Source organism: Elgaria multicarinata, chromosome 4 (assembly GCF_023053635.1).
Source record: "Elgaria multicarinata webbii isolate HBS135686 ecotype San Diego chromosome 4, rElgMul1.1.pri, whole genome shotgun sequence".
Classification (NCBI taxonomy): Eukaryota; Metazoa; Chordata; class Lepidosauria; order Squamata; family Anguidae; genus Elgaria; species Elgaria multicarinata.
In genome coordinates this window covers 20263290-20289149 of record NC_086174.1, presented here as the reverse complement: position 1 = coordinate 20289149, position 25860 = coordinate 20263290, and the positions used below count along the sequence as shown (strand labels likewise).

The window sequence follows — 25860 nt, the reverse complement described above, 5'->3', positions numbered from 1 at the left end:
TTCAGGGTGATGGAGCACAAGGATGGGCACCCAGTTGGGAGCTCTAGGAGACAGGCAGGCTCTGCTCTTGAAAAACACCAAGCACAGGGACAGTTATACACCAAGCACAGAGAAGTATACGTCTGTACTTCCTTATAAAAGTATAAGGCGATTATACTTGTGTGAGCAGCACTTATTGGGTCCGGTAGGCGAAGGGATGAGAACAAATTAGACACACAGGCATAACTCGGTAATAAATTGGCCACAACTTTATTGACTCACTTGAATAGGCTTGGCAGCGGCATAGGGCACTGTTTTTGCCCATTGCTGTGCAGGTAAAATTCCTTCCCAGCCCCGTTAACTGGTGACTACTTCCGCCACTGCAAGACATCTTAGTACCAGGAGTTGGTGGGTGGGGAAGCCAGCAACTACAATCCTGGAGCCGCATGGGAGGACTGCCTGAGGTTGAACTGGAGGCAGAACAAAGGAGCGATATCACTCTGTCGGATCTGCCTCTTTGGCCCCACCCCATCATCACTCTGATTGGCTCAGCAGTCCCCTCCTGGGAAGGAGCTGCTGCCGCTGGGTCTGTGCTGCTGCGGTGGCTGTACCACCGCACCGCTGTCCACCAGCCTTTCTCCCTTCGCTGCTGGCCAGCACGCCTCACAATTCACTGCTCCCCGTTAAGCGGGGATCTCGGCTTCTAATGAAACACAAGACCAGAGTGCTGGAAAGGAGTTTGTCAGGGAGATGCCAGGGCTACCTTCTGGAAACTTGATAGAAAGTTTGGCATAATGGTTGCAATCGTGCATAGGGCTCTTGGTCTTGCCAATTATTGCATGGCAGGTTTTTGCCCTGGTCGCATGTAGGGTGCAGGGGAGACTGGCTTAGCACGCCTGAGATTACCATGGATTGGAACTTTCAGGTGCCAGGATACTCCCCCGCCCTCCATTTTAATGGTGGGTGGTCCTGAGACTCAAGCCCTGACACTATTACCTGCTAGTCTTTGCCAACTTAGCACCATGAAATAGACAAAATGGAGGAGTGAGGACAAAATGGAAAAGGTCTAGCAACACCCTTCAGAATCACCCTACTTAGGGGATCGCCACATGGATCCACCATTGGGCTTGTGGGCCAGCTGTACACATGGAGGGGTGTTGACATGAACACGTGGTCATTCCGATTCTAGTGACAGCAGTGCCTGGCTTTCTGGAAATGGCTGTGGTTGCGTGTATAGTGCCATTGCGGAGGTGCTGCTTCACCCCCTCAAGGTATTTATTTATTGATTTGTTTAAATAAATACCCCTGTGCAAGACAACTGCATGGCGGATGTTTTGATGTGAGGTGCCCTTCACTGAGATGCCCTAAATAATAGTATTAGCCAGTAAGGGGAGCCTTCCAAGTGCTGCGTTTGCTTAATCAAAGCAAATCCTACCCGTCTCTCAATGCTTACCTCTATTAGTTATCATTTACATCAGCCTTTCCCAACCTGGTGCCCCCCAGATGTGTAGGACTACAATTCCCAGCCAGCATGGGCACTAGACTGGGAAGGCTGCTTTATATAGTTATCTTCAGATGCCTTTGTGGTTGGAGTGTAGAGAACCAGTTTGAAGCGTCTTATGTTCCTTCTTTGCTCTGCTGGTTTCAGTTTGGGATTCTTATCTGCCATATTTAGTTAATGTTATAACCATTGCTTTTTTTGTATTTGGTTGGGGTTATGTGTATTATATGTTTAATTTTTGTTTGTCCATTTGAGTTTGCTGAAACCAAAACTTGGAATACAGATGTACACAAATAGATAAATAACCCTCGCGCACACACACACACACACACACACACAAAAAGTCACGCAAGCCGAGTTTTACTCAACTCCTGAGTAAACCTGGTTTTTCCTTGCTGTGATTTGGGCTGTAGCTAGACTTAAGGTTTATCCCAGGATTATCCCGGGTTCGTCCCTGCCTGAGCGCTGGATGCCCTGTGTGGCACTTAGATGAACAGGTTTGACCCCAGGACAATCCTGGGATAAACCTTAGGTCTAGCTACGGCCTTGATCAAAAGCCCTGGAATGATTGACCAACAAGGATAGCAGTTATATCCTGCTATATCTCCTATTCTATGTACCAACCAAACAAGAAGATGGGCGAAAAGGATTTTTATATGTCCTTACTTTGATGAATTGAGCAGTAATTTTATTCCAGCTGGCCATACCTGAACTGCCTTACTTTCTTGGCTGGGATAGGCGTCCATTTCCTTAACTTGAGAACAAATTGATGTCTCTTTATATTCATTCTTTTATTAAAATTAAATTTTCAGTTGTTAAAATTATTCAATAAATTAAACAATTTGAACTTAAACCTGTCAGGGTAGAACTACACATTATGCTGACGAACAAGCGTCTGCCAATGAATGGTAATGTAAGTTGGGGTAGGGATTAACCCTTTCCCCACATGCCAATTCTGCCCACTGATCCTCCCCGCATTCTCTCCTAGGCCTTCCCCCCACCCCAGCCAAACTTATTTCCAGACCTGAAGTCAACTGGGGGAGAACACTATTGGGGAGTGGCTGAAAGGAATAATTGGGCAGGATAGGGTTAAGCACACAAACACACCCCACAATGTGCTTATTCTCCCCTGCAAATGCCCCATCCATGCATTAGTGTCACAAGGCAAACATCACATTGGGGACCCTGTATTTGCCTTGCAATGTGTCGTGCCGTGCTTAGATTTGGCTGCAGTCCTGCGCACACTTACCTCTGAGTAGACATGCATAGCAGTAGCCACTGCTAGCAGAGTGTGCATCACCCCAAAAGAGGGCCAAAATTTGCATGACATTTGCAAGTACTGATTTAAATGTATGTATAGGGTGACCACATGGAAAGGAGGACAGGGCTCCTGTATCTTTAACAGTTGTATTGAAAAGGGAATTTCAGCAGGTGTCATTTGTAGGCATGCAGCACCTGGTGAGATTCCCTCTTCATCACAACACTTAAAGGTGCAGGAGCCTTGCCCTCTTTTGTATCTGGTCAAGAGGGCAGGGCTCCTGCAGCTTTAACTGTTGTGATGAAGAGGGAATCTCGCCAGGTGCTGCATGCCTACAAATGACACCTGCTGAAATTCCCTTTTCTGTACAACTGTTAAAGATACAGGAGCCCTGTCCTCCTTTCCATATGGTCACCCCCATGTATTATGCATGTATATATTTTATTTTATTTGCACCCCACCTTTCTACCCAAAATGGCACAAGACGGCTTACAATCACTAATAAATATGCCAATTTAAAAATAATCACTATAAATTAAATAGAAATACGATACATTTCACCATAATCGTCAAGACTGACCAGGTGACTCTTGTGCTGTCCCACTCTGCTGCCCAGGTGCTGTTGAAAGGCCGCTTTAAGGCCGCCGGTGCTCTGCCTACTAATGGCTCTTTATCACTAACTGGATTTGGACTGGACAGTCCTTCAAACACAGGACACATCAAATAGAGGACTGTCCTCTGTAAAATGGGACACCCAAATAGACTACTTATATGCAGGATTTTGCCATTCTCTGTTGACTTAAAAAGCCTTCCCTACTCACAATGGGGCACCAAAATATTTGTGGCTATTCCGGGCCTGCTGCCAGGTTTTGTTTTTCTACGCTAAGAAGGCATGAGAGCAAGCGGCTGGAGATCTGTTGGTTATTGCAGCCATGCAGGAGGAGAGCATTGATGTCAGTGTACTTGGCGAGGGACGGGTTTCTTCCTGTGCTGGAGACCCCCTTGCGCAAAGGAGAAAACACCGCCGCAGCATTTTCCTTGCTTCATAATAAAATGGACCGTTACCTCGCTGAGAAAATGTGGCAGCCACACAGCGAGGGCACCTGAGTGCTCCAGGCTTCAACAGCTGCCCGGTGCTCTCTTGCTGCTTCTCGCTTTTTAGATGATGATCTCAGTTTTTTGTGCCCCGCAATGCATTAAGAACAAGCATTGCATCTGCTGGTCCCAAAAACCAAGAAGTCAAAATGTTCTGCAGTAAAAACTCATTTTGTGTAAAGTTCCCTTTCCGTAGTGTTATCGCAGATGGAGAAGACCCACAGAGGGGGCTGGTGGGGTTAGGCGTTTAGGCTTGTGAAATGCTCAGCGAAAGAGAGAATCCGTAATCAATCTAGGAAAAGCCTCTGAGAGGCAATTGAGACATAACACCAACAGCTAAGTTCCAATACCAAAGTGTGCTCAGCTAGAAGTCTACTGGGTGTGTGCAAGGGACTGGGGAGTGGCAGATATGTAGAGGCCACGCTAGCTCCAGATTTCTGAAGGCCTTTAGGCAAGACGTCCTCAAGGGCCTCCTTCTCTCAGCAAGCCTCCCTTCCCACCGCCATTGTCACCAGCTTCTATTGCTCCTCATCCTCGTTCTCGTCACGGTTACCTCTTGCTTGCTTGACAGCCAGAGAACCAGGGAGCAAGTAGGCAGCGGCATCTACTGCATTTCCTTCTCATGGCCACTGTCATCTGGGCCAGAGTGAGAGGCAGGTGAGCAAGCAGGGTACAATGAGGGAAAAGAAAAGCAACTCCAGGGGGCTCTCTTCTGTGGTCCCCCTGCTGGAGTGTGTGCCCAATCAGGCCTCCCTTTGACACTGGCCCTAAGCATAAGAACATAAGAAGAGCCCTGCTGGATCAGACCAAGGGTCCATCTAGTCCAGCACTCTGTTCACACAGTGGCCAACCAGCTATCGACCAGGAGCCAACAAAGCAGGACATGGTGCAACAGCACCCTCCCACCCATGTTCCCCAGCAACTGGTGCACACAGGCTTATTGCCTCAAATACTGGAGATAGCACACAACCTTCAGGGCTAGTAGCCATTGGTAGCCTTCTCCTCCAGGAATTTATCCAACTCCCTTTTAAAGACATCCAAATTGGTGGCCATCACTACATCCTGTGGTAGTGAGTTCCATAATTTAACTATACGCTGTGTTAGGGTGACCATATGAAAAGGAGGAGAGGGCTCCTGTATCTTTAACAGTTGCATAGAGAAGGGAATTTCAGCAGGTGTCATTTGTATATATGGGGAACCTGGGGAAATTTCCTCTTCCTCACAACAGTTAAAGCTGCAGGTGACTTTATACTGTTAGTTTTACCCTACCCTGTGCCTGTTTGCATTCTCTTCCCCTCCTTATTGTTTTATCATGGTTTTATTAGAATGTAAGCCTATGCGGCAGGGTCTCGCTATTTACTGTTTTACTCTGTACAGCACCATGTACATTGATGGTGCTATATAAATAAATAAATAATAATAATAATAATAATAAGGTGCCCTGCCCTGTTTTTAATCTGGTCACTCTAGCTCCTGCACTTTAACTGTTGTGATGAAGATGAAATTTCACCAGGTTCTCCATATATACAAATGACACCTGCTGAAATTCCCTTTTCTATGCAACTGTTAAAGATACAGGAGCCCTGTCCTCCTTTTCCATATGGTCACCCTACGCTGTGTGAAGTGCTTCCTTTTATTTGTCCTGAATCTCCCACCAATCAGCTTCATGGGATGACTCCAGGTTCTAGTATTCTGAGAGAAGGAGAAAAAGCATTTTCAATGGGGGGTCCAAATGCAAGCATTTCCACTTTTAAAGAGACGGGCCTGACACTCTCACATGTAAGTTGGACGCTGTCACATCTAGTTTGCCCAATAGCGCCATGGTGGAAGCGGCCAATCGCAGCCCTCTTTCAAGCACAGCTAAGCCAGGAGCCTCACAGTGGTCCCAGGAGCTAGTTTGGCCCTAAGGGCGAAGGCCAGGGTAATGTTTCTTTAAAACACGGGGGCTGCTCTGGAAATACCTCCACTGCATTCAGTACAAAGAAAGGTGCCTTTCCTCTCTGGGGTGTCAGGGGAGAGCGCGGGAGGTGGGGCGGGAGCTCTGCAAGTTTGAAATGGAAGCTACTGGGTGCTGCTCCAGTTGGCCAGGATGCGTCGCCATGTCCCCCAGGGCAAGGGGGACCTTTCCTTTCCACACGCACAACTCCCATGTGGCACTTTTTAAAAGATGAAACAGGTATGCTGGGTCTGTTCTGTTTTAGACTAACCAGTAAGGAGGGGAAAGTAATGTCAGTAAATAGCGTTGGGACAGTACTGAGAAATGCAAAAATGTCAAAAATTACTAGACTTTGGGGGAGATTAACCGTGGAATTCTACCCATTTCTCCAACACAGAACCATCTAAGAAAAGTGAGTAGCTTGTGGGTGTGTTTGTTTTGGATTGGTTTTATTTCCTCTCTCTCTCTCACTCTCTCTCTTTTCTCTTTCTCTATTTTTACTTTCTTCAGCCGGATGGGCTGGGTAATTGGGGGCCACGATTTCCGGCTAGGGAGTGAGGGCTCTGCATGTGGGAAGGCATGTCGGTTTATGGTTCATTGTTGATCTACCGTTTGATATGAGATGACTAGAAATGTCTAAGAACAACAACAACAACAACAAAAAAGAAATTTAGAAGGTAGACAAACTTTTTGGAGCCGGAAAAGGTGCAAAAGTTAGGAATCAAAATGATCAGGGAGCTGGGCCAAGTCTCCAATGATAAAGGATGACAATGTTTTTTTGGGGGGGTTACTTTAGACCAGGGGTACAGAACCTCTTGGATAAGTTTTTGGGGACCACGTTTCAGTGGCAGGCAGCGCTAAGGGCAAATGGGGATGTGCCAAAGACAAATGCAACATGGTCCAAATGCAACATGGTCCAAATTCCCAAAATACCAGTCTATAAAGCTGTTACTGATGGTAACTAAGAGTGTCATCAGATGGGGGGGAGGGATCACATTTCGCTCCGGTTGCTTTAGCTTCCTGCTGCTGTCCCACAATAGCGACAATTTCTTTACATGGAGAAAGAAAGAGGAAACAGCAATGACCATGTGGCCCATTCAGTGGGCGTTTTTATTGTGCTGCTTTTCCTGCACACAAGAAATGGCGGTAAGTTTCACTTTAAAAAAATAAGCCAGATTTACTGGGATCTATTTTGTCACGGAAAAAAGACCAGAAGGGGCGGGAGGCGGTCGTCGTCGACATCAAAAGGACATGTGAAAAACTGTTGGTGGGCAGTAACAAGCGTGCGATAAAATGCTCATCTGATGACGCCTTAAGCCTTAGAAGAGGCTTTTCAACCTTTTAGAATGTGGTGGGTGATAACTTCTGTTTATTAAGATGCATGCTCTCTTGGACTTACTTCTGTTTCTCAAAAAAGGCACCTATATTGAGACTGTGATAATATGTGGTATATATATATATATTGTTAGTTCGTCAATGAATTGGTCAACAGCAGATGATGAATCACTTAAAAATATGTAATAGATTGACAGCCCCTTTTTTTAAAAAAAAATTGACCTTGCATATATGTGCCTTTACACAATCTCTCCTTTAAAAAGTAATGATTTGGGGTTATAATCCTGGTTTTGTGCAGTGTTGGAATGGTGGATAGGGAGTGCGGCGCACTATAAACAAACCACTTTAATAGTGCGCCTCGTTACAGAAACAGCATGTGGATTTTCATGTATTATTATTATTATTATTATTATTATTATTATTATTATTTATTTGTATCCCGCCTTTTGCCCAATGCTGGGCCTCAAGGCGGCCTTACAAAGTTTAAAATATACATGGGGGGGGGGAGGGAAACAAAACCATAAACAATTAAAAAATACACAACAAAATTATAAGACATTAACATAGATGGAGGGCTGGATTATTCTCCAAAGGCCTGCTGGAACAAAAAAAGTTTTAGCCTGCTTCCGAAAGCCCATCAAGGAGGGAGCCAGCCTAGCTTCCCCAGGAAGAGAGTTCCAGAGCACCGGAGCAGCCATCGAGAAGGCCCTCTCCCATGTTCCCACCAAGCGTGCCTGTGAAGAAGGTGGGACTGAAAGAAGGGCCTCTCCAGAAGATCTCAAAGCACGGGCAGGCTCATAAGGGAGAATACGTTCTTTCAATTAACCTGGACCCGAGCCATATAGAGCTTTATAGGTCATAACCAGCACTTTGAATTGTGCCCGGAAACAGACTGGAAGCCAGTGGAGCTGTTTTAACAGGGGAGTTGTATGCTCCCTGTAACCAGCCCTGGTCAACAACCTGGCTGCAGCTCTTTGAACCAGCTGGAGTTTCCGAACACTCTTCAAAGGCAGCCCCACGTAGAGCGCGTTACAGTAATCCAATCGGGATGTAACTAAGGCATGTGTCACCATGGCCAGGTCCGATATCTCTAGGAACAGGCGCAGCTGGCGCACTAGCTGTACCAGCAGCTTTGGGAAGAGTTAGATGTGCATTGTGGGTGGTGAGAAGGTATGCCATTTAAATTTCTTGCCATAGTTGCCAAAATGGCATGGGCCAGCGCTGAAAGCTGCCATAGGCAGAAATAATAAACTCTCCTTCCCCGACCTGGTGCCTTCCAGATGCGTTGAACTGTGATGCCCATAATTCCTTGCCAGCATGGCCATTGGTCATACTGGCTAGGAATTATGGGAGTCGCAGTCCAGCGCATCTGGAAGGCACCAGGTCGGGGAAGGTTGTAATAAAGCAGATGTTGATATGCAATCACCTTATATGGAATCAATTCATTGGTCCATCTGGGCCAGTTCCATCTACTGCCATGGGTATCAGTAAAATCTTTTCCAGCCATAGTATTTGGGAAGAATCCACCTCAAATGGAGATGGTTCTATGCACCAGCTTTCATGTCTAGACAAACTGATTTTTCACTGACATTCTCTCTCTCTCTCTCTCTCTCTCTCTCTCTCTCTCTCTCTCATATGCTCCTATTCTAGGAGAGGATGATGACGATGATGAATGTGGGGAAGAGAAGCTGCCGTCCTGCTTCGATTACGTGATGCACTTTCTGACCGTCTTCTGGAAAGTCCTTTTTGCCTTTGTGCCCCCAACGGACTACTGGAATGGTTGGGCTTGTTTCGTTGTATCCATCTTAATGATCGGCCTTCTGACAGGGTTCATCGGGGACTTGGCCTCCCACTTTGGCTGTACCATCGGCCTGAAGGATTCAGTAACCGCAGTTGTATTTGTTGCATTGGGGACTTCAGTGCCAGGTAAAGAAAAAAGAAAACTAAACCAAAAACAAATATAGTCACAATAATTTCATTCTCTGCCAATGTTTTTCATGTCATCACACTATGCTGTACACGAGAGATCCCAAGAGACCTGGCAACCATCCAGGACTCTCCATCTGGACTGTGTGTTTATGCAATTTGTAACACAGATTGTATGTGGACCATTTAAGTTTAACAATCTTCAACCCGTCTATTCCAAAGCAGTTCCATTAGAATCCAGTGGATTGTTCCAGAGGAAACAAAATGTTGTTGATTGCAGCCTTAGACTGTAACTCTTTAATCATTGTACTCCCAAGTAGCCTTAGTTGAACCAGAAAGATTATTCCTGACTATTTTGGCTAGAAAACTGCATCTTGACCTTCGTTGTACTTGACTTTGAGGACTACATTTCACTTGAATTACTTTTTTTTTTTAACAGCACTGATTTAGGTCACCTCACAGTTATCAAAAAGTGGCACTTTCTCAAAGTAGAGCAGCCCTCTGCCTGCCCAACTTACTGCCCCACAGGATTCTCTCCTTATGAAAGGACACATATGGGGCTCAATTGCACGTGATGCTAAAGATGTACGTTGTAGTTTTGTGATTCATCTTTAACATATAAATCATAGAATAGCAGAGTTGGAACGGGCCTATAAGGCCATAGAATCCAACTCCCTGCTCAATGCAGGAATCCACCTTAAATCAGTGCCACCATGTTCAAATCAGTATCAGGTTGATGAATGGCAGGGAAAGGGATTTAACTCCCTTCCACAATCCCAAGAAAAATTCCCCACCCACCCCCACTCACCTCAGAAACTGCTCTTTGCATCAGGAGGTTGGCCAATAAGAGCTTCCCTCCTGATGCAAAGAGCAGCTTGTGGAGCAGGCTGGAGGACTGTGGCAGGGCAAAGGGTTAAGCTCCCTTAAGAGGATTATGCTCAGGGAGCCCAGAGACTGCTACTTGCGATTTTTAAGAGATCCATCAGACTACAAGCATCTCATGCAGTTTGACCTGTATTCAGACAAGTAGACAGAAAGAGTCTCTTGATGATTCAGATAAAGCTCAGTTAATTTTAATGAACTGCAGAAGAGCAAATGACGAATGAATTTTACACATTTTTCACCAGCTTATACAAGCATAGCAGTAATGTCTTTGTTAGGGCCAATTTAAAAGGTCACAAAGAAGTGAGCAAGTTTTTGAGCTCATCAGAACGCTTAATCGGGCTGGATGTTAATCAAAAGTAAATGGGCGGGAGGCAAGAGAGAGAGAAAATATTCAAAAGAGGAACACAGGAAGCTGGCTTATATCAAGTCAGACCCTTGGTCCATCTACCTCGGCATTGCCTGCACTGACTGGCAGCAGCTCTCTGGGGCGTCTTTTCCATCCCTGTATGGAGTTGGAGGGGATTGAACCTGGGACCTTTGGCATGCAAGGCATGAGATTTACCATTGAGATTTAGCTCTTCCCTTTTGCAATAACAGCTGGAACACTCTCTCTTTAGTAAACAGTACCCTTAGCTAAAGTAAAATTCAGTTATACAGATCATGGTGGGTAATCTGTGGCCTTTGGCCTAATTTCTTGCAAATGCAAGATGCCCAAAGGTAGAGAAGGGGGAAATTGGCAGGGGCAGAAGCCAAAATGGATGGAGGGATGGAAGAGCAGGGAGAATGCTGGAAGTGATCAATTCAGAGTTTGGTAAAAGCATTCTGTTGCTCCCCCAGCAAGAAGGGATATAGGGCATGTCTACACCAGGCGATATCCCGGGGATCGTCCCAGGATCTTCCCTGTGCATCCACATGACGCACAGGGGATTCTGGGAGCAGGGAGGGATGATCCCTCCATTTCCCTGGGATATTGCCATACCCTTTTTTCTCGGTTTTTCCCACGGTCTCCGGATCGTCCCGAGACCACGGGAGGTATGGCCAGCCATCCCGGTTTTGTCCCAGCTCCTCACAAGTAAATGTGAGGAGCTGGGAACCAGGCACAGAGCATGGAGCTCTTCAAGCACTCCGCGCCCATCGGGGGTGGGGTGGGGAGTGGGGGAGGGGCTTTATATATATATATATATATATATATATATATATATATATATCCACCCACTTACTTTTGCACTGGAAGAGATACGTTACATGGATATGAGTGCCTTGTTAACTATGGATGTGCATGCTAGGAAGTCACTCTGTCCATACTGGAACCCAGCTCCAGGTCTGTCAAGCCAGTGAACCATATTGGTTCCCAAATAACTCTCTCTCTCAGTGCCTCAGTACTTCTCCAAAGAAATGTTTCCTGTTCTTTGTGTTAATGCCATTCAGAGTAACAAAGGCAGTTTAATGAGATCACTTAACCCTGGGTTAACCTCACCTTTACACCACCCAACCGCAACACTGTACTCGCAACCTTGTGAAAAGGTGTATTTTCCTGACCCGTTCAATGCATGCTTTTAGGCAAAGTGGGTGCTCTAATTCACTTTAGTGATTACAGGTCGGGAGCAAGAGGGTGAGAGATCCTCTGGGTTAATTGCTACAAGGTAGAAAGGGGTGATTGTGAGTTTGTGGTGTCAGATCTGGTCAGAAAATTTATTCTAGGTTATATTGGATTGGATTGTCAATCAAACTACATGTACTTCACATTATCCTTCAGCATGGATGCCCTTTTGTTTGGTTCGTAAGGGCTCACTCAATCCAGAAGTTCTCCTGTTCAGGCCCCGTTAATATTGATGGGAGCGGCGGAATAGAGCTGCTCTCAAAACAGCTCTTATCTGTCAGGCATATGTTGAAATCCATGGCATTCAAAAGAACTATATGCAAAGTATGTTAATCACGTACTGAGGAAATACACATGTCCTTCAGATCCTAGGTTTCTCCATTTGGAACAGGGCTTGGCAACTTGTGGCCCTCCAGATGTTTTGGCTTACAATTCACCCTTGGCTATGCTGGCTAAGACTGATGGGAGTTGTAGGTCAAACATCTGGAGGGCCACAGACCGCTCATGCCTGGTGTAGAAACTCACTGGGTACAATCCACAACATCAGTGGTTCATAAACTGTAGTCCAGGGATCCACTCTGGTACCTGGTAAATTTCTAGGTTGTCCCCAGTGATGGAAATAAAAAAGAACAATCCTGAAGAGCAGCCTTGCCCAATCTGGTACCCTCCAGATGTTTTCACTCCCATCACTCCAACCCAGCATGGCCAGTGGACAGGGACGATGGGACTTGTAGCCCAGAACATCTGGACACTGCCTCATACCAGTCAAGATTATTTGTTTATCTAGCCCAGTATTGTCCACTTGAACTGGCAGAGGCTCTCGGGGCCTTTAGAAAAGGTCTTTTGCATCACCTGTTCCTTTTAACTGGAGATGCCCAGGGTTGTGCTCTACCCCTAAGCTATGGTCCCTCCCCACAACAGGCCCTCCAGGCAGATGCAGTAACACATAAAAAGATGGCCTGCTCCCGTCCTGTATACACCACGGTCCATGTGCACATGGCGCAGGGACTGTTGTATTGTAGCCACAAAGGAGGAACGCAGCACTTGAGCATTCATGTGGAAGTGTTTCAGGTCGCTTCCCACGAGGTGCCTGTAAGATTGCAGAGGTGTGGTGCTTTGCAAAGATAAAGCAACCTAGACTAGTGGCTCTTAGTGCACAAGGGGTTTGGAGAACGACTGGACCAACGTTTCTTGGACAGCCTTCATTTCAATAAAAGAGACGCTCCTGGTGGGTGGTGGCCCCCTCACCCCAGCTTGCCTTGTATTCATCCCTCATTTTGAACTTGTCTTTTTTCATCTCACCCATCAGCATTTTGCCTCGGCCCACCGCCAACCCAGCAATTAAGCTTTTTCTCCCCCTTTTACAACCTGCACCTTTTCATAACATCAGGTTAATCTTTGATGGCTCAAAAAGAGATTTGGCTGTTTCTGAAAAGCTGCACAGCTTCCCCCCCCCCCATCTCCTAGTTCAACATGCAAAGTGTTCCCTGAAACTCACGTTTGAAGGCAAATTCTCAGGTCATTTTGTTAGAATGACTGTAAGGCCGCGATCGTTAGCCAAGACCACGAAGGAGAGACGTGAGAGAAGCAGTGAATTTGCTACGAATTTTGCCCGTTTGGCTTGGCTTTGCAGCGAGACCCCTCCTGATAAGCACATCCATAGAGCTTTGTCACCTTTCTTTACAGTTTGAGAGGGAGGGATAATAATAATAATAATAATAATAATAATAATAATAATAATAATAATAATAATAATAATAATATAGTTCTTACCTGCCTCTCCAGTTGGATCAAGGCAGGGAACAATAGCAAGCATACAATACATAAAAGATAGAGAGGAGGGGAATGAAGAAATCCCCATCATGGTAATAATAGTTACACTTCGCAGTTGCGTTTATAGAATCATAGAATCATAGAATAGCAGAGTTGGAAGGGGCCTACAAGGCCATCGAGTCCAACCCCCTGCTCAATGCAGGAATCCACCCTAAAGCATCCCTGACAGATGGCTGTCCAGCTGCCTCTTAAAGGCCTCTAGTGTGGGAGAGCCCACAACCTCTCTAGGAAACTGATTCCATTGTCGTACTGCTCTAACAGTCAGAAAGTTTTTCCTGATGTCCAGCTAGAATCTGGCTTCCTTTAACTTGAGCCCATTATTCCGTGTCCTGCACTCTGGGAGGATCGAGAAGAGATCCTGGCCCTCCTCTGGTTGTTGTTTATATATATATATATATATAGATCTTTAAAATACTTCTACCCTGCTTTTCTTTCAGGCTTGCAAGGGCCTAAGCAGAGAAAGTGGGCAGGCGTGTAAGTCACAACCAACTGGCCAGGGGCGGTGTTGGGGGAATCGCCTGGCTTGCCTGCTCTGGAATTTTTAAATTTGAGAGCCACTTGGCCTGCAGGGATCAGAAGCTTTTAATGGCATGGAGATAAGATTATCAGGTGCTGAAGTCTGCACATCAAGCTGCAGTTACAGGACAAAAACAAGTTTTCCCAAAAGGCTGACGGCCCTAGTCATAGGGCAGCTGGGGGACCACAGCCGAGGTCACAAGGCCAAAGGCAGAGGGTAAAGAAGGACACAGGCTGGACAAGCCAGGGAGCAGGGCTGGAAGGAAGTACGGGAGACAAAGGAAGAGCAAGAGCTTGGTGACGTTAGGAAGCAGAGGAGCTGCCCGTCGATTTCCCTGCCCAGACTGTGTTTTGAGTGGGATCAGGAAGGTTCTGGACAAGCAGCAGCAGAAGTATCTGCAGCAGTTCCTCGCTCCAACCCGGAGCCCCAGAGAGGCGAGTTCCAAGCAGGCCTGCGGCAGTCAGGGCTGCAGCGCAGTCCCGGAGCCACGTACATCGCAAGGGGCATGGCTAGGCCCTTCAAAGATTTGGGGCCATGGCCCAGTGGACACAAATCTGCACAGAACATGCACATGCTAATTTTTACCTATATATGCAAATCTAGATTTATTTATTTAAATCTCGCAGAAGCCGAAGCCAACCAAGTAATTATTTATCCAAATTAGCTCAAATAAAATTAATTGATTGATTGATTTTTGCTGCACCCCAGATCATCCCGAATCAGTAGTTCCTCTTCAGTTATAATTAATTTGCACTCTCTCGCGGTCCCATCCTCACATCTCTCACCCCACACCCACCTCTCCATTTGCCTCCTGTAGGACTATTGCCTCCCACCCCATGGAATTTAACTTAAAATACAATCTTCCATTGGCATCAGTGAATACTCAGCGCTCTGTGAAATAGATCCATGGGGCAGGGAAATCGATTCAAGGCTGGGGCCTCACAACACCCCTGCATGTAGATGGTCCCAGGCTCATCCTGAGCATCTTTAGGTAGAGTTAGGAAAGACCACCACCACCCCTACGAGCCGGGGGAAGCCGCTCCCAGTCATTCTGCAGGCAATAACTGGGCGTAGTGGCTCAACGGTATGACTTAGTCTAGGACAGACCCCTCTGTTCCTGTGAAGCATCACTCTCATTTGCCCAGACTTTGATTTATTGGAACGTTCTGGGCGTCCCATACCCCGTACAGATAATTATGTTGTACTTTTGCTGCACACTGGACCCAACCATTTCCTTTTACCAATGCATTTGTCACTACTTAATTTTGTTTGTTTATATACAAAGGCTGCAATCCTACACCTACTTATGCGGGACTAAGCCCCACTGAACTCAATGGAACTTACTTCTCAGTAGTAGGGTGGCCATATGGAAAGGAGGACAGGGCTCCTGTATCTTTAACAGTTGCACAGAAAAGGGAATTTCAGCAGGTGTCATTTGTATATATGGAGAACCTGGTGAAATTTCCTCTTCATCACCACAGTTAAAGCTGCAGGAGCCCTGCCCTCTTGACCAGATACAAAAGGACTCCTGCAGCTTTAAGTGTTGTGATGGAGAGGGAATTTCACCAGGTGCTGCATGCATACAAATGACACCTGCTGAATTTCCCTTTTCTATTCAACTATTAAATCTACAGGAGCCCTGTCCTCTTTTCCATATGGTCACCCTACTCAGTAGTCATGGCTGGGATTGCACTGTTAGGCTCTAGATCAGCCTTCTCCATCCTTATGGGCTACAACGCCGAGCATCCCCAGGCAACATGGCCATTGAGGTGACGCTCTTCTGTTTTCCCTCACTCTCCAATCCATCCCAGGGGCATAGCTCTGATTTATGGTTCCAGTCTATAAGACCAAATATGACAGAACAGAGCAGGCTTTCATTCTGCCTGAGTTTCATACTGGTTTTATACTTTCTCATAGGTTTCATACTTTTTCCCCCCATAATGCTTGTTTAAAAAATAGATGTTTTGTCTCCCTCATTTGCTGGAAACAAGATGGTTTATATACACAAAAACCCTTTCCACAGCAAGCATGTTAAGCAGTTTCATTTTACTTTTTTGTCTCTCAAACTGCTTCAGCTGATGTATCCTTTTTGAGTATACTCGGGGCACGTTGTTAGTTCCTGGGAACAGTGGCATTTAGCATTGGGGGCCATCGTTTGCTGCAGGAACAGCTAATGAAACTCTATTTTAATGAGTATTGAAATAGAAAGGTCCTTTTTTGTTGCTGTTGGTCCGTCAGTCCACGTTCCTTTGAAAGAGCAAACTCGTTATGAAACACGTTGCATTCTCTCAAAATTACTTACACTCCTGTAAGCCTGTTAAGGGCTGAGATGCTTCTAGAAGGAAAGGGCAACATAGTGACATGCGAATGAATTGCAAATGTGCAGCTCCGCATCAGAATCGAATGACTTGCGATAAAAAGCTCAGCCATGGAGGGTTCCCCCTCCCCTGCTGTCATCAGATATCTTGAGGGGGGAAATGCGGATTATAAATTATCTGCCCGACAATAATCTTTCCATGTTGAAAATGACAGCTTAATCCTTGAAAAGGCATCTGTAACCATTCCTGGCCTCCGAAATGGCATACAGTTTATAAGTGACATGTCTTATCTCGTCCTTATACTAAATTTGGCATGTAGACTCATTTCTTAATTGCTCTTTATTTCTATAGCATTGTCCATTTGCACAGTAATAATGCTTCCATATTTATATCGCACAAAGCAATACAGTGCATTGCCTCTTCAATCCCTACAACCACCATAGAAGGTAGGTTAGTGCTATTATCCCATTGGGCAGATGTGGCGTCTGAGTAACTGTGGTTTGCCTTTGAGCGCTTCCTGTGTTCAATGCTAAGTGGAGAGTTGAAACACAGATTTCTGGGCTCACAGCCCACACACTGCAGATATATTCTTCTGAACACTGGAAGATGTCTTATACTGAGTCAGACCATGAGTCCATCTAGCCCAGTATTGTTGACACTGACTGGCAGAGGCTTTCCAGGATTTATTTATTTATTTATTTATTTATTTCATTTATATCCTGCCAAGGGTCCATCTAGTCCAGCACTCTGTTCACACAGTGGCCAACCAGCCATCGGCCAGGGACCAACAAGGCAGGACATGGTGCAACAGCACCCTCCCACCCATGTTTCCCAGGAACTGGTGCACACAGGCTTACTGCCTCAAATACTGGAGGTAGCACATAGCCCTCAGGGGTAGTAGCCGTTGATAGCCTTCTCCTCCAGGAATTTATCCAACCCCCTTTTAAAGCCACCCAAATGGGTGGCCATCACTACATCTTGTGGTAGGGAATTTCATAATTTAACTATACGCTGTGTGAAGAAGTACACCATCACGTTTAATCTGAATGCCACTTTTCCATACAATATGCCTGAAGCAGTCCACAACATGAAAACAGCGATACAAAAACAAGATTGCATATCAATACATCAGTTGCAATAATACATCATTAACCATTGTAGGACAAAACAACTGGAGGGACACCCCTGCTCTATAATGATCGGCCTCTGAACATGGAGGATTCCTCTCAGTTGGCAAATTAAAGCAGTTTAACATGGGATGGACATTCTAACTATTTCCCTTTCTTAAACTCTTCCCCCGCCCCTTGCTCTGCCTGCAACCATTTTGAGCTACCCAACTTTGATTTGTACTGACAGAAGAAGAGCTCCTTTAGGAACATGAATTTTACATGTTCCTTACTTCCCTGCAACCGAAGAAGGGATGAAATAAGGTGCATGACAGGAACATGTAAAATTCATGGTTTTTAGAAGCATCTCTTCAAATATTGGTTTTTTAAAAAATGCTTTGTACAAAAAGTGGGAAAGAGGCAGATACACACTGATCATGCTTGATAAATGAATTAATAATGTGGGATCCGCTACAAAATGTTGCCGTGTATTATGACCCCCTAACAGGAGGGCTCCTGTTCAGAGTTATAGCCAACCAGCCACATCCTCTTCCAGAATGTGAGAAGCTCTAAAGAATTCAGGCAAGGCGTTCCAACACTCACACAGCCTACCCTGGCTTTCTTTTCCAACTCAACATGCCATGGCTTCTGTGGGAAATGACCCAATGTGGTATAGTTGTTAGCGTGTAGGACTCGGACTGGAGAAACCCAGGTTTTAGCCCCCACATGGCCATGAAGCTCACTTGGGTGGCTTTCGGCCAGTCACTTACTCTCAGCTTAAGCTACATCATACATTTGTTGCGAGCATAAAATGGAGAGGAGTGGACCATGTAAGCCACCTTGAGTTTCTTGCCATTGGAAAAAAAGGTGGGATAGAATTTTAATAATAAATAAATAAATGCCCCTTGGGAGGTGAGGTTGTTGTTGTTGTTTGTTGGGTTTTGTTGTTGTTGTTGTTGTTGTTTTTGGTATTTCTGGAAACCTTGGAGATGTTGATGAAGCTTTTTACATGATGCATTTATCGTGCGCTTGTAATGGTTCACTCATGGAAGTTCGCGGGTCCTTTTCATGACATCGTTAATCTCCAGGACCTCTCTTGGCATATTTTAAGTTTATTTTGCAATTTTATAAATCAGCGAAAATGCAGTAATAAAAAAGTGCCAAAAAACTCCATGAAAGACCATGTAATTCAAGAATCCCGTGATATTTTAGAAATCCTGCAGCACCTTCTGCTGTCCATATCAATGACAAATATGGAACATTCCCACAAAGGAACCGGAAAAAGCAAAGGGTGGGGCGGGGTGGGAGGAAGCGAGTGTATTGTCCCCATCATGAACCTGGAAAGACAAAACCCTGGTAAGGCAGTGGGATTTTCCCTTAATGTAGAAGCTCCATATCTCTCTCATTTCTCAGTGGTCCCTTTCAGCTCCATTCTTGTTGGCACTCATTATTTGAGTTGATTATTAGAAGGAGGAGGAGGAGGAGGAGGAGGATGTAATTATACCAAATGGTAACATGTCTTGGCTGGGTTAGGGCAGCACTCTTACCTGGGAGTATGCCCTATTGAATTCAATGGGATTTATTTCTGAGTAATCATGTATAGGATTGTACTGTGAGTCACTTCCTTGTTTTAAGCAAGTGCAGCACTAGCTCTGTACGTTGCCCAGTGAACTACGGTCATCTCATCATGTTGAAACGGTGTTGCTGGTATTTGAATGAAATGCATTAATAGGTAGGGTAATTGAACTATCCAAATGAATCATCCAAGCGCAACACCAAAGTGGATATATAATATGCTGTCAAGCTCCTGTTCTAGAAATTGGATCCCTTAGCAGATTGCAATAACATTTTATCGGCAATCTAGTTTAATTCCATTGGCATCACTGAATAATGAGGCGATGCTTAAGTCATGTGTAGAGAAGGTTTATTACCATAAAAAAGAACGTGGTATAACATGTATTGAATACGCCATTAAATAACAGGAAGTGCAACAGTGACAGAGGGAAGTACAGTGTCCCTAGGGTGACCATATGGAAAGGAGGACCAGGCTCCCGTATCTTTAACAGTTATATTGAAAGGGGAATTTCAGCAGGTGGCATTTGTAGGCATGCAGCACCTGGTGAAATCCCCTCTTCAGCACAACAGTTAAAGCCGCAGGAGCCCTGCCCTCTTCATAGAATCATAGAATAGAGGGTTGGGAGGGGCCTATAAGGCCATCGAGTCCAACCCCCTGCTCAATGCAGGAATCCACCCTAAAGCATCCCTGACAGATGGCTGTCCAGCTGCCTCTTGAATGCCTCTAGTGTGGGAGAGCCCACCACCTCCCTAGGTCACTGGTTCCATTGCTGTCCTGCTCTAACAGTCAGGAAGCTTTTCCTGATGTCCAGCCGGAATCTGACTTCCTGCAACTTGAGCCCGTTATTCCATGTCCTGCACTCTGAGAGGATCGAGAAGAGATCCTGGCCCTCCTCTTGACCAGATACAAAAGAGGACAGAGCTCCTGCAGCTTTAACTGTTGTGATGATAAGGGAATTTCACCAGGTGCTGCACGTGACACCTGCTAAAATTACCTCTTCATCACGACTGTTAAAGATACAGGAGCCCTGTCCTCCTTTCCATATGGTCACCATAGCATCCCATACTTTGGAAAAACAGAGCCACATTTTAAAGATTATATGATTCATAGCTGGAATTATCTGAACACAAAGTTGACATAGAGTCAAATGGCTAAAAGGATCGTCCATGGTACCGACTGAGGGCACAATCCTATGCATGTTCAGGCAGAAAAAAAGGCCTACAGCTCCCAGCAACACTTTTCAAATTGCAAAAATTCTATCACAGGTTTCCATTCAGATATGAATGTGGGTGTTGATTTATCTCTCATTATCATAAGTTTTGCAACTCCAGGCCCCCCGTCTTGACAGCCTCGGGTCTGCGCCCCGAGTCCCCGGGCTCCCGAATTGGCGCTCCTTCACAGCATCTGCATGGGAGGGAGCACCAATTTGGGGTTGCCGCTGGCAAGAACGAGGAGAGGGGAGGAATGGGGCAGCTGGCTCTCCTCTCTCTTAGCTTGCTCTGGCTGCCCCATTCCTCTCCCCCTATTTTTTTTTAATATGTTGATGCAAAGGTTCACATCTACAGATTTAAAACAAACGAACGGGGGAGGAGGAACAGGTCAGCCAGAGCGAGCTCAGAGGGAGGAGAGCCAGCTGCCCCCTCCCTCCCCCCTCCCCAGTGCTTGTCCTGGCAGCAGCAGCTCACTCCCAGCTGCTGCCCCATTCCTCTCTTCCCACCCCCCACTTCCCATTTCTTTAAAATGTGTGGAGCCCAGAGCTCCCTGTGCGCCCCCTTCCAACCACCCCCTTTAAAAAAAAATCCTTAAAAAGGCTCCGCAGAGACACGGAGCCTGGCTCCAAGCTAAAAAAGTCAGGGTAAGTCCCCGACTTTTTTAGCGCAGAGCTTTGGGGCTTTGCCCCTGGATCCCTTCAGAGTGGCAGCTGCGTCTTCTAGATCACCTGCTGCCACACCGTAGCTACCCTGAGGTAAAGCGCTCGTGTAGACGAGCCCCCCCAGATCTCGCTGGGCGTTTTATTATGGTTAGGTGAATCAGCTGCACAATTCCTCTCTCCTGCCACTTTTATTTAACACCTTCTTTTCCTTTGCATGTACACTGAAGTCTGTTGGTTGCTTCACCAAACCCTGATATATTTTTCCATGACGTTGAATTTTCCCTCTGCCCTAAACTAGGCAAACCATCTGTGGCATGGGGACAATGGTGCTGATCTACTTTATTGGGTTGATGTAAGCCTCAGTTGCTGCTCATGCTTACTTCTGAATAGACATGCAAAGGCTTGGTATTTGGGATGCAGTTTGAAAGTGCTGCTGAGTGATTTGTTCCTGCTTACTTCTGAATAGACGCCAAGGGACTTGACATGCTTACTTGTGAGCAGAGACGCAGACAGAGGCTTAGTACTGGGGCTGCTATTTGAAAGTCCTGCTGAGTAATTCAGTCCTGCTTACTTCTACTCAGAAAATCAGTAAGAAACACACTTTGGCCCTGCTCACTCTATATTTGGCCTTGATCTCTTTGCCTTTGGCCACAAATGGAATGCAGTCCCTGACACCTTTCCCAGAGTGGAATTCAGCCTTTGGACTGAAACAATTTCTCCAGCCCTGCTGTAAGGATTACAGAAATAATGTATGTGAATTGCCTTGAACATTCAGAAAGAGGTAGAAGCTGAGAGACAGTTGATTGCTTAAGGCCAGCCTTCCCCAACCTACAACTCCCATAATTCCCATAATGCTGCTGGCTGAGAATTATGGGAGTTCTAGTCCAATATGTCTGAAGACTGCCAGGTTGGGGAAGGCAAGCTAAGGCCATCTAGTGATTTCATGGGCTGGGCTGAACTGCAAACCAGAACCCTCTTGGTTCACAACTTCTTGCACTTGATGGCTGCATCTCTGCAAAACACGTGAACTGGTATAAGAGTAATTCCCTCTGCCCAGGGAATCATGGGAATTGCAGTTCTATCAGGGAAGCTAGGGGTCTCTAACAGAATTCTCAGCATCCTCACATGACAACTCCCAGGATCCTTTAAAGGTGCAGTGAAAGTTAAACTGGTATTAAAATTGACAGGCTGGGAGTGCAGATATGCCCTTAGGTATGGCACTCTATCAGTTCACTAATAAGTTCAGTAATAAGACTACTTGAGAGCAGCTTTTTTAAAAATAGCATTGATCTATAAACCCATTCCAATGGTAAAGGCATACTTGGTTGCATTCTTGGTGTCTGTTCTACAGCTTTTTGCAGAGGTCAAATAAAGCCCAGCCTTCTCCTAAGCAAGGCAAATGCCAGCCTTAATTTGATATTTTTGTAGCTGCGGGAATAATCCGTGCGGCTGAAAAATATTCCCTGGGCAGTAGACCTGACGTTGTGATGCCATGTCTGTCAGGCACCCCTGTGGCTGTCACATAGATAGCCACCTAGAAGCCCCTATCATTTTGACATCCATTATTATGAAGCATAATTATGAAGTTGTTGTGGAGCTGCGGAGACAAAAGCGCAGTGAAATTGCCTTCTTTTTACAGCAATTACAGAAATTTCTGTAGCGCTATTTTTATTGCTAAAAGCAGCTTTTGAATCTCACTGTAAATTAACTTCCCTGCTCTATTTATTTGGCCTTTTCTTTGCATGGGAAAGGAAAGTTGAGCTGCCAGCTGGGGTTTCATCATTCTTGCATTCGAAGCTCCATGGGAAGAGCGCGTTCTTGAAATTCCTTGTACAGAAGGAATGAAATTTTAAACAACCGCTACTTTATTCTGAGCTGTTCTTGATCTCCTTTTACCCAAGGTGACCGGGGAGTGCTGAAGATGCATTAAGTATTCATGTTCTTGAACAGCGTGTGGCATTGACCTGTTCGCATGTCACGCTAAGCCACGGTGGGTTGTCACCGTGGGTGGTTGCAGGGTGACATGGGCCACAGCTAGACCTAAGGTTTATCCTGGGATCATCCAGGGTTCACCTCTGCCTGAGCACTGGATCCCCTGTGTGTCACCTAGATGAACAGGTTTGACCACTGGACAACCCAGGGATAAACCTTAGGTCTAGCTATGGCCTTAGCATGATGTTCAAACCCAGCCCGGCTTCTCCATCATGGGTTGGTTTTTGCAAACAAGCTACTCTGAGGACCCATGGCTTATAGTAGGGTTGGTTAGGGTGGCTTTGTCTCACGCTGGCTTCTTGTGACATCCAAACCCAGCAGAGTCAGCTTCAGCGTGAGAGAAACGCCTGGCAAGAGCAGCCAAAGCCCCTGGCAGCTGTTCCTCACAATTCGCTTACAATATCACCTCTCTATTACATCTTGAAATGACACTATTCGGTTTACTCCTCCACTTCGTAACCTTCCTAGACAGCAACTTTTCTTTTCTTTTCTTTTCTTTTCCACCTTCAGGAAGATTTTGCGCAAATTTAACATTACTTTTTTTCCAACTTTAGAGAGATTTGCACAAATTTAACATGTGTTTTTCACCCCTGAGGAGATCTATGCAAATTTAACATGTGGTTTTTAAAACCTTTGGCGGGATTTGCACACATTTGACTCTTTTTTTCTTCATCTTCAAGGAGATTTGCATAAATTTGACTTTATGTATTTATTTAACTTTCAGGGAGATTTGTGCAAAGCTGCTAAAGTACAATGATTGCTCCACTTTAAATGAAGCTAAATTTGCACAAATCTCCCTGCAGCTGGGGGGAAAAAAGTGAAATAAGCACAAATCTCCCCAAAGATGGGGAAATAGTTATGTTAAATTTGTGCAAATCTCCCCAAAGTTGAAAAAAAAATCTACAAAAAATGTGCACATTAGTGGAGTAGGCTGCTGAGGTTGTGCTGCAAAGGCCCATGGGATACATGTCAGGAGTAGGCAGGAGGACTAAGGGGGAACAAGGTACATCAAGCTGCAGAGTAGCTGAACATCTGTTGGGAGTAATGTGGGTTAGTGAGTGAACAACCAACTCACCAAACCTTACTGTCAGGGTGGCTTATTGTGATGTGCAACCCGGCCCTCTTTCTGGGATCACCTTTAAACCTTTCTACAAAATAGAGCCAATTATGGCTTTTAAATGATACTTGTTTTCCCTTCATGGCAGTGAAATAGGAATAGATATTTACTGTTGGAGTATCACAAAGTCAACAAATGTTTCCGAAAAGTAGAATAATAGGATGCAGTTGCAGAGGTGGGACTAACCAACAATACTCTGAAATACAGAGAGAGAAGAGAGGACCCCAATGCTGATGTAATTCTGGCTCCCTCCCAGCCATGGTTTGCAATGCAGGGGCTATGCTCAGGAACACATTTTGCTCTTCCTCTCTTCCCTTCCTAGTGTTAACTATGGCTTTGCATTATTCGTGAGCTGGAGTAGTGAAGGGACTTAAGAACTGAGCTACAAATCCAGAAGAACTGAACTACAAATCTCTGGTTCATTTCTCATCTCTGCCATGAACTCTCTAGATGCCTTAAGCAAGCTCTCTGTCTCAATTCCTCCCTCCCACTCCACCATCTGCAGTAATGGGCATAAGAATACTGACCTACCTTACAGGTTGTTGTTTGTATGTGTGTAAGGCGAGTTGCAAAGCCGGCTTCACAGTGCAGTTGAAGACCCCGCCGTGACCACCATTAAGGATGCTACATGTCCTTTCACCCTAAAACACCGCAGTGAGCATCTTGGGCCTAATCTACACCAAGCAGGATATTGCACTATGAAAGTGGTATATAGTATTTATTTATTTATTTATTTATTACATTTTTATACCACCCAATAGCCGAAGCTCTCTGGGCAGTTCACAAAAATTAAAACCATCATAAAACAACCAACAAGTTAAAAAACACAAATACAAAATACAATATAAAAAGCACAACTAGGATAAAACCACGCAGCAAAATTGATATAAGGTTAAAATACAGAGTTAAAACAGTATAATTTAAGTTAAAAATTAAGTGTTAAAATACTGAGTGAATAAAAAGGTCTTCAGCTGGCGACGAAAGGAGTACAGTGTAGGCGCCAGGCGGACCTCTCTGGGGAGCTCATTCCACAATCGGGATAGTATGTGTCATGAGCCCCAACAGTTATCAGTGCACTTCAGTACCGCTATAAAGCAGCAGTGTGGCTCCTGCCTCTTAGATACCTCTTTCATAATGCAATATCCTGCTTGGTGTAGATGAAACCATCGAGTGGTGGGGAGGGACACGACGTCTACGATTAATCACCCTGTTCCTTTTTCACTTTGCAGATACGTTTGCCAGCAAAGTAGCAGCAATGCAAGATCAATATGCAGATGCTTCCATAGGTAACGTCACCGGTAGCAACGCTGTGAATGTTTTCCTGGGGATCGGTGTAGCCTGGTCCATCGCCGCCATCTACCACGCTGCCAACGGCAGGCCGTTTAAAGTCGAACCGGGCACCTTGGCTTTCTCCGTCACCCTCTTCACTATATTTGCTTTTATCAGTGTCGGCGTGCTCCTCTACCGGCGGAGACCGGAGATCGGAGGTGAGCTGGGCGGGCCGCGGACTGCCAAGATGCTGACCTCAAGCCTCTTTGTGCTCCTTTGGCTGTTGTACATATTGTTCTCATCTCTGGAAGCCTACTGCCACATAAAAGGCTTCTAAAGGAACTCTTGGAGATAGTATCTATATGTATATCTATAGAAAGAGAGAAAGAAATATAGGTATATAGATATAGATCTAATATTATTGAACAGAGGAAGAAGAGACATTTGCCATGTTCACTTATCTACTGATGGAATGTAGCTTTGCGGTAGGAGTTTGAAATCTGCAGGATTCTTCACCAGGGGGCAGCATCATAGAAATGGAGGCACGGATGCAGGGCCAACTTTGCAACTCGGCCTACAAGATCGTGATGGAGTTACTTTGTATTTTCTTTCTCCCCCCCCCCCTCCCTATATAAGAACCAATCTGGTTTCAGTGGGGGCTGATTGGAATGACAAAAGGCCGGTTTTAGCTGTATCATATTGGGCGGATGACTCAAAGGGGAGTTCTTGACTTTCTTACCAATA

The 25860-nt window shown here is 45.4% G+C and overlaps 1 protein-coding gene across 1 annotated transcript in view; it reads left to right on the top strand.

Moving 5' to 3' along the window:
- The window catches only part of SLC8A1 (solute carrier family 8 member A1), a 323067-nt gene extending 297435 nt beyond the window's left edge, over positions 1 to 25632 (top strand). Inside the window, exons 10-11 of the mRNA XM_063123911.1 lie at positions 8755 to 9030; positions 25077 to 25632. Of these exons, the coding sequence (XP_062979981.1) occupies positions 8755 to 9030; positions 25077 to 25453 (653 nt within the window). The 3' untranslated portion in view covers positions 25454 to 25632. The remainder of the gene's footprint in view (positions 1 to 8754; positions 9031 to 25076) is intronic.
- The last annotated feature ends 228 nt before the right edge of the window (positions 25633 to 25860 follow it).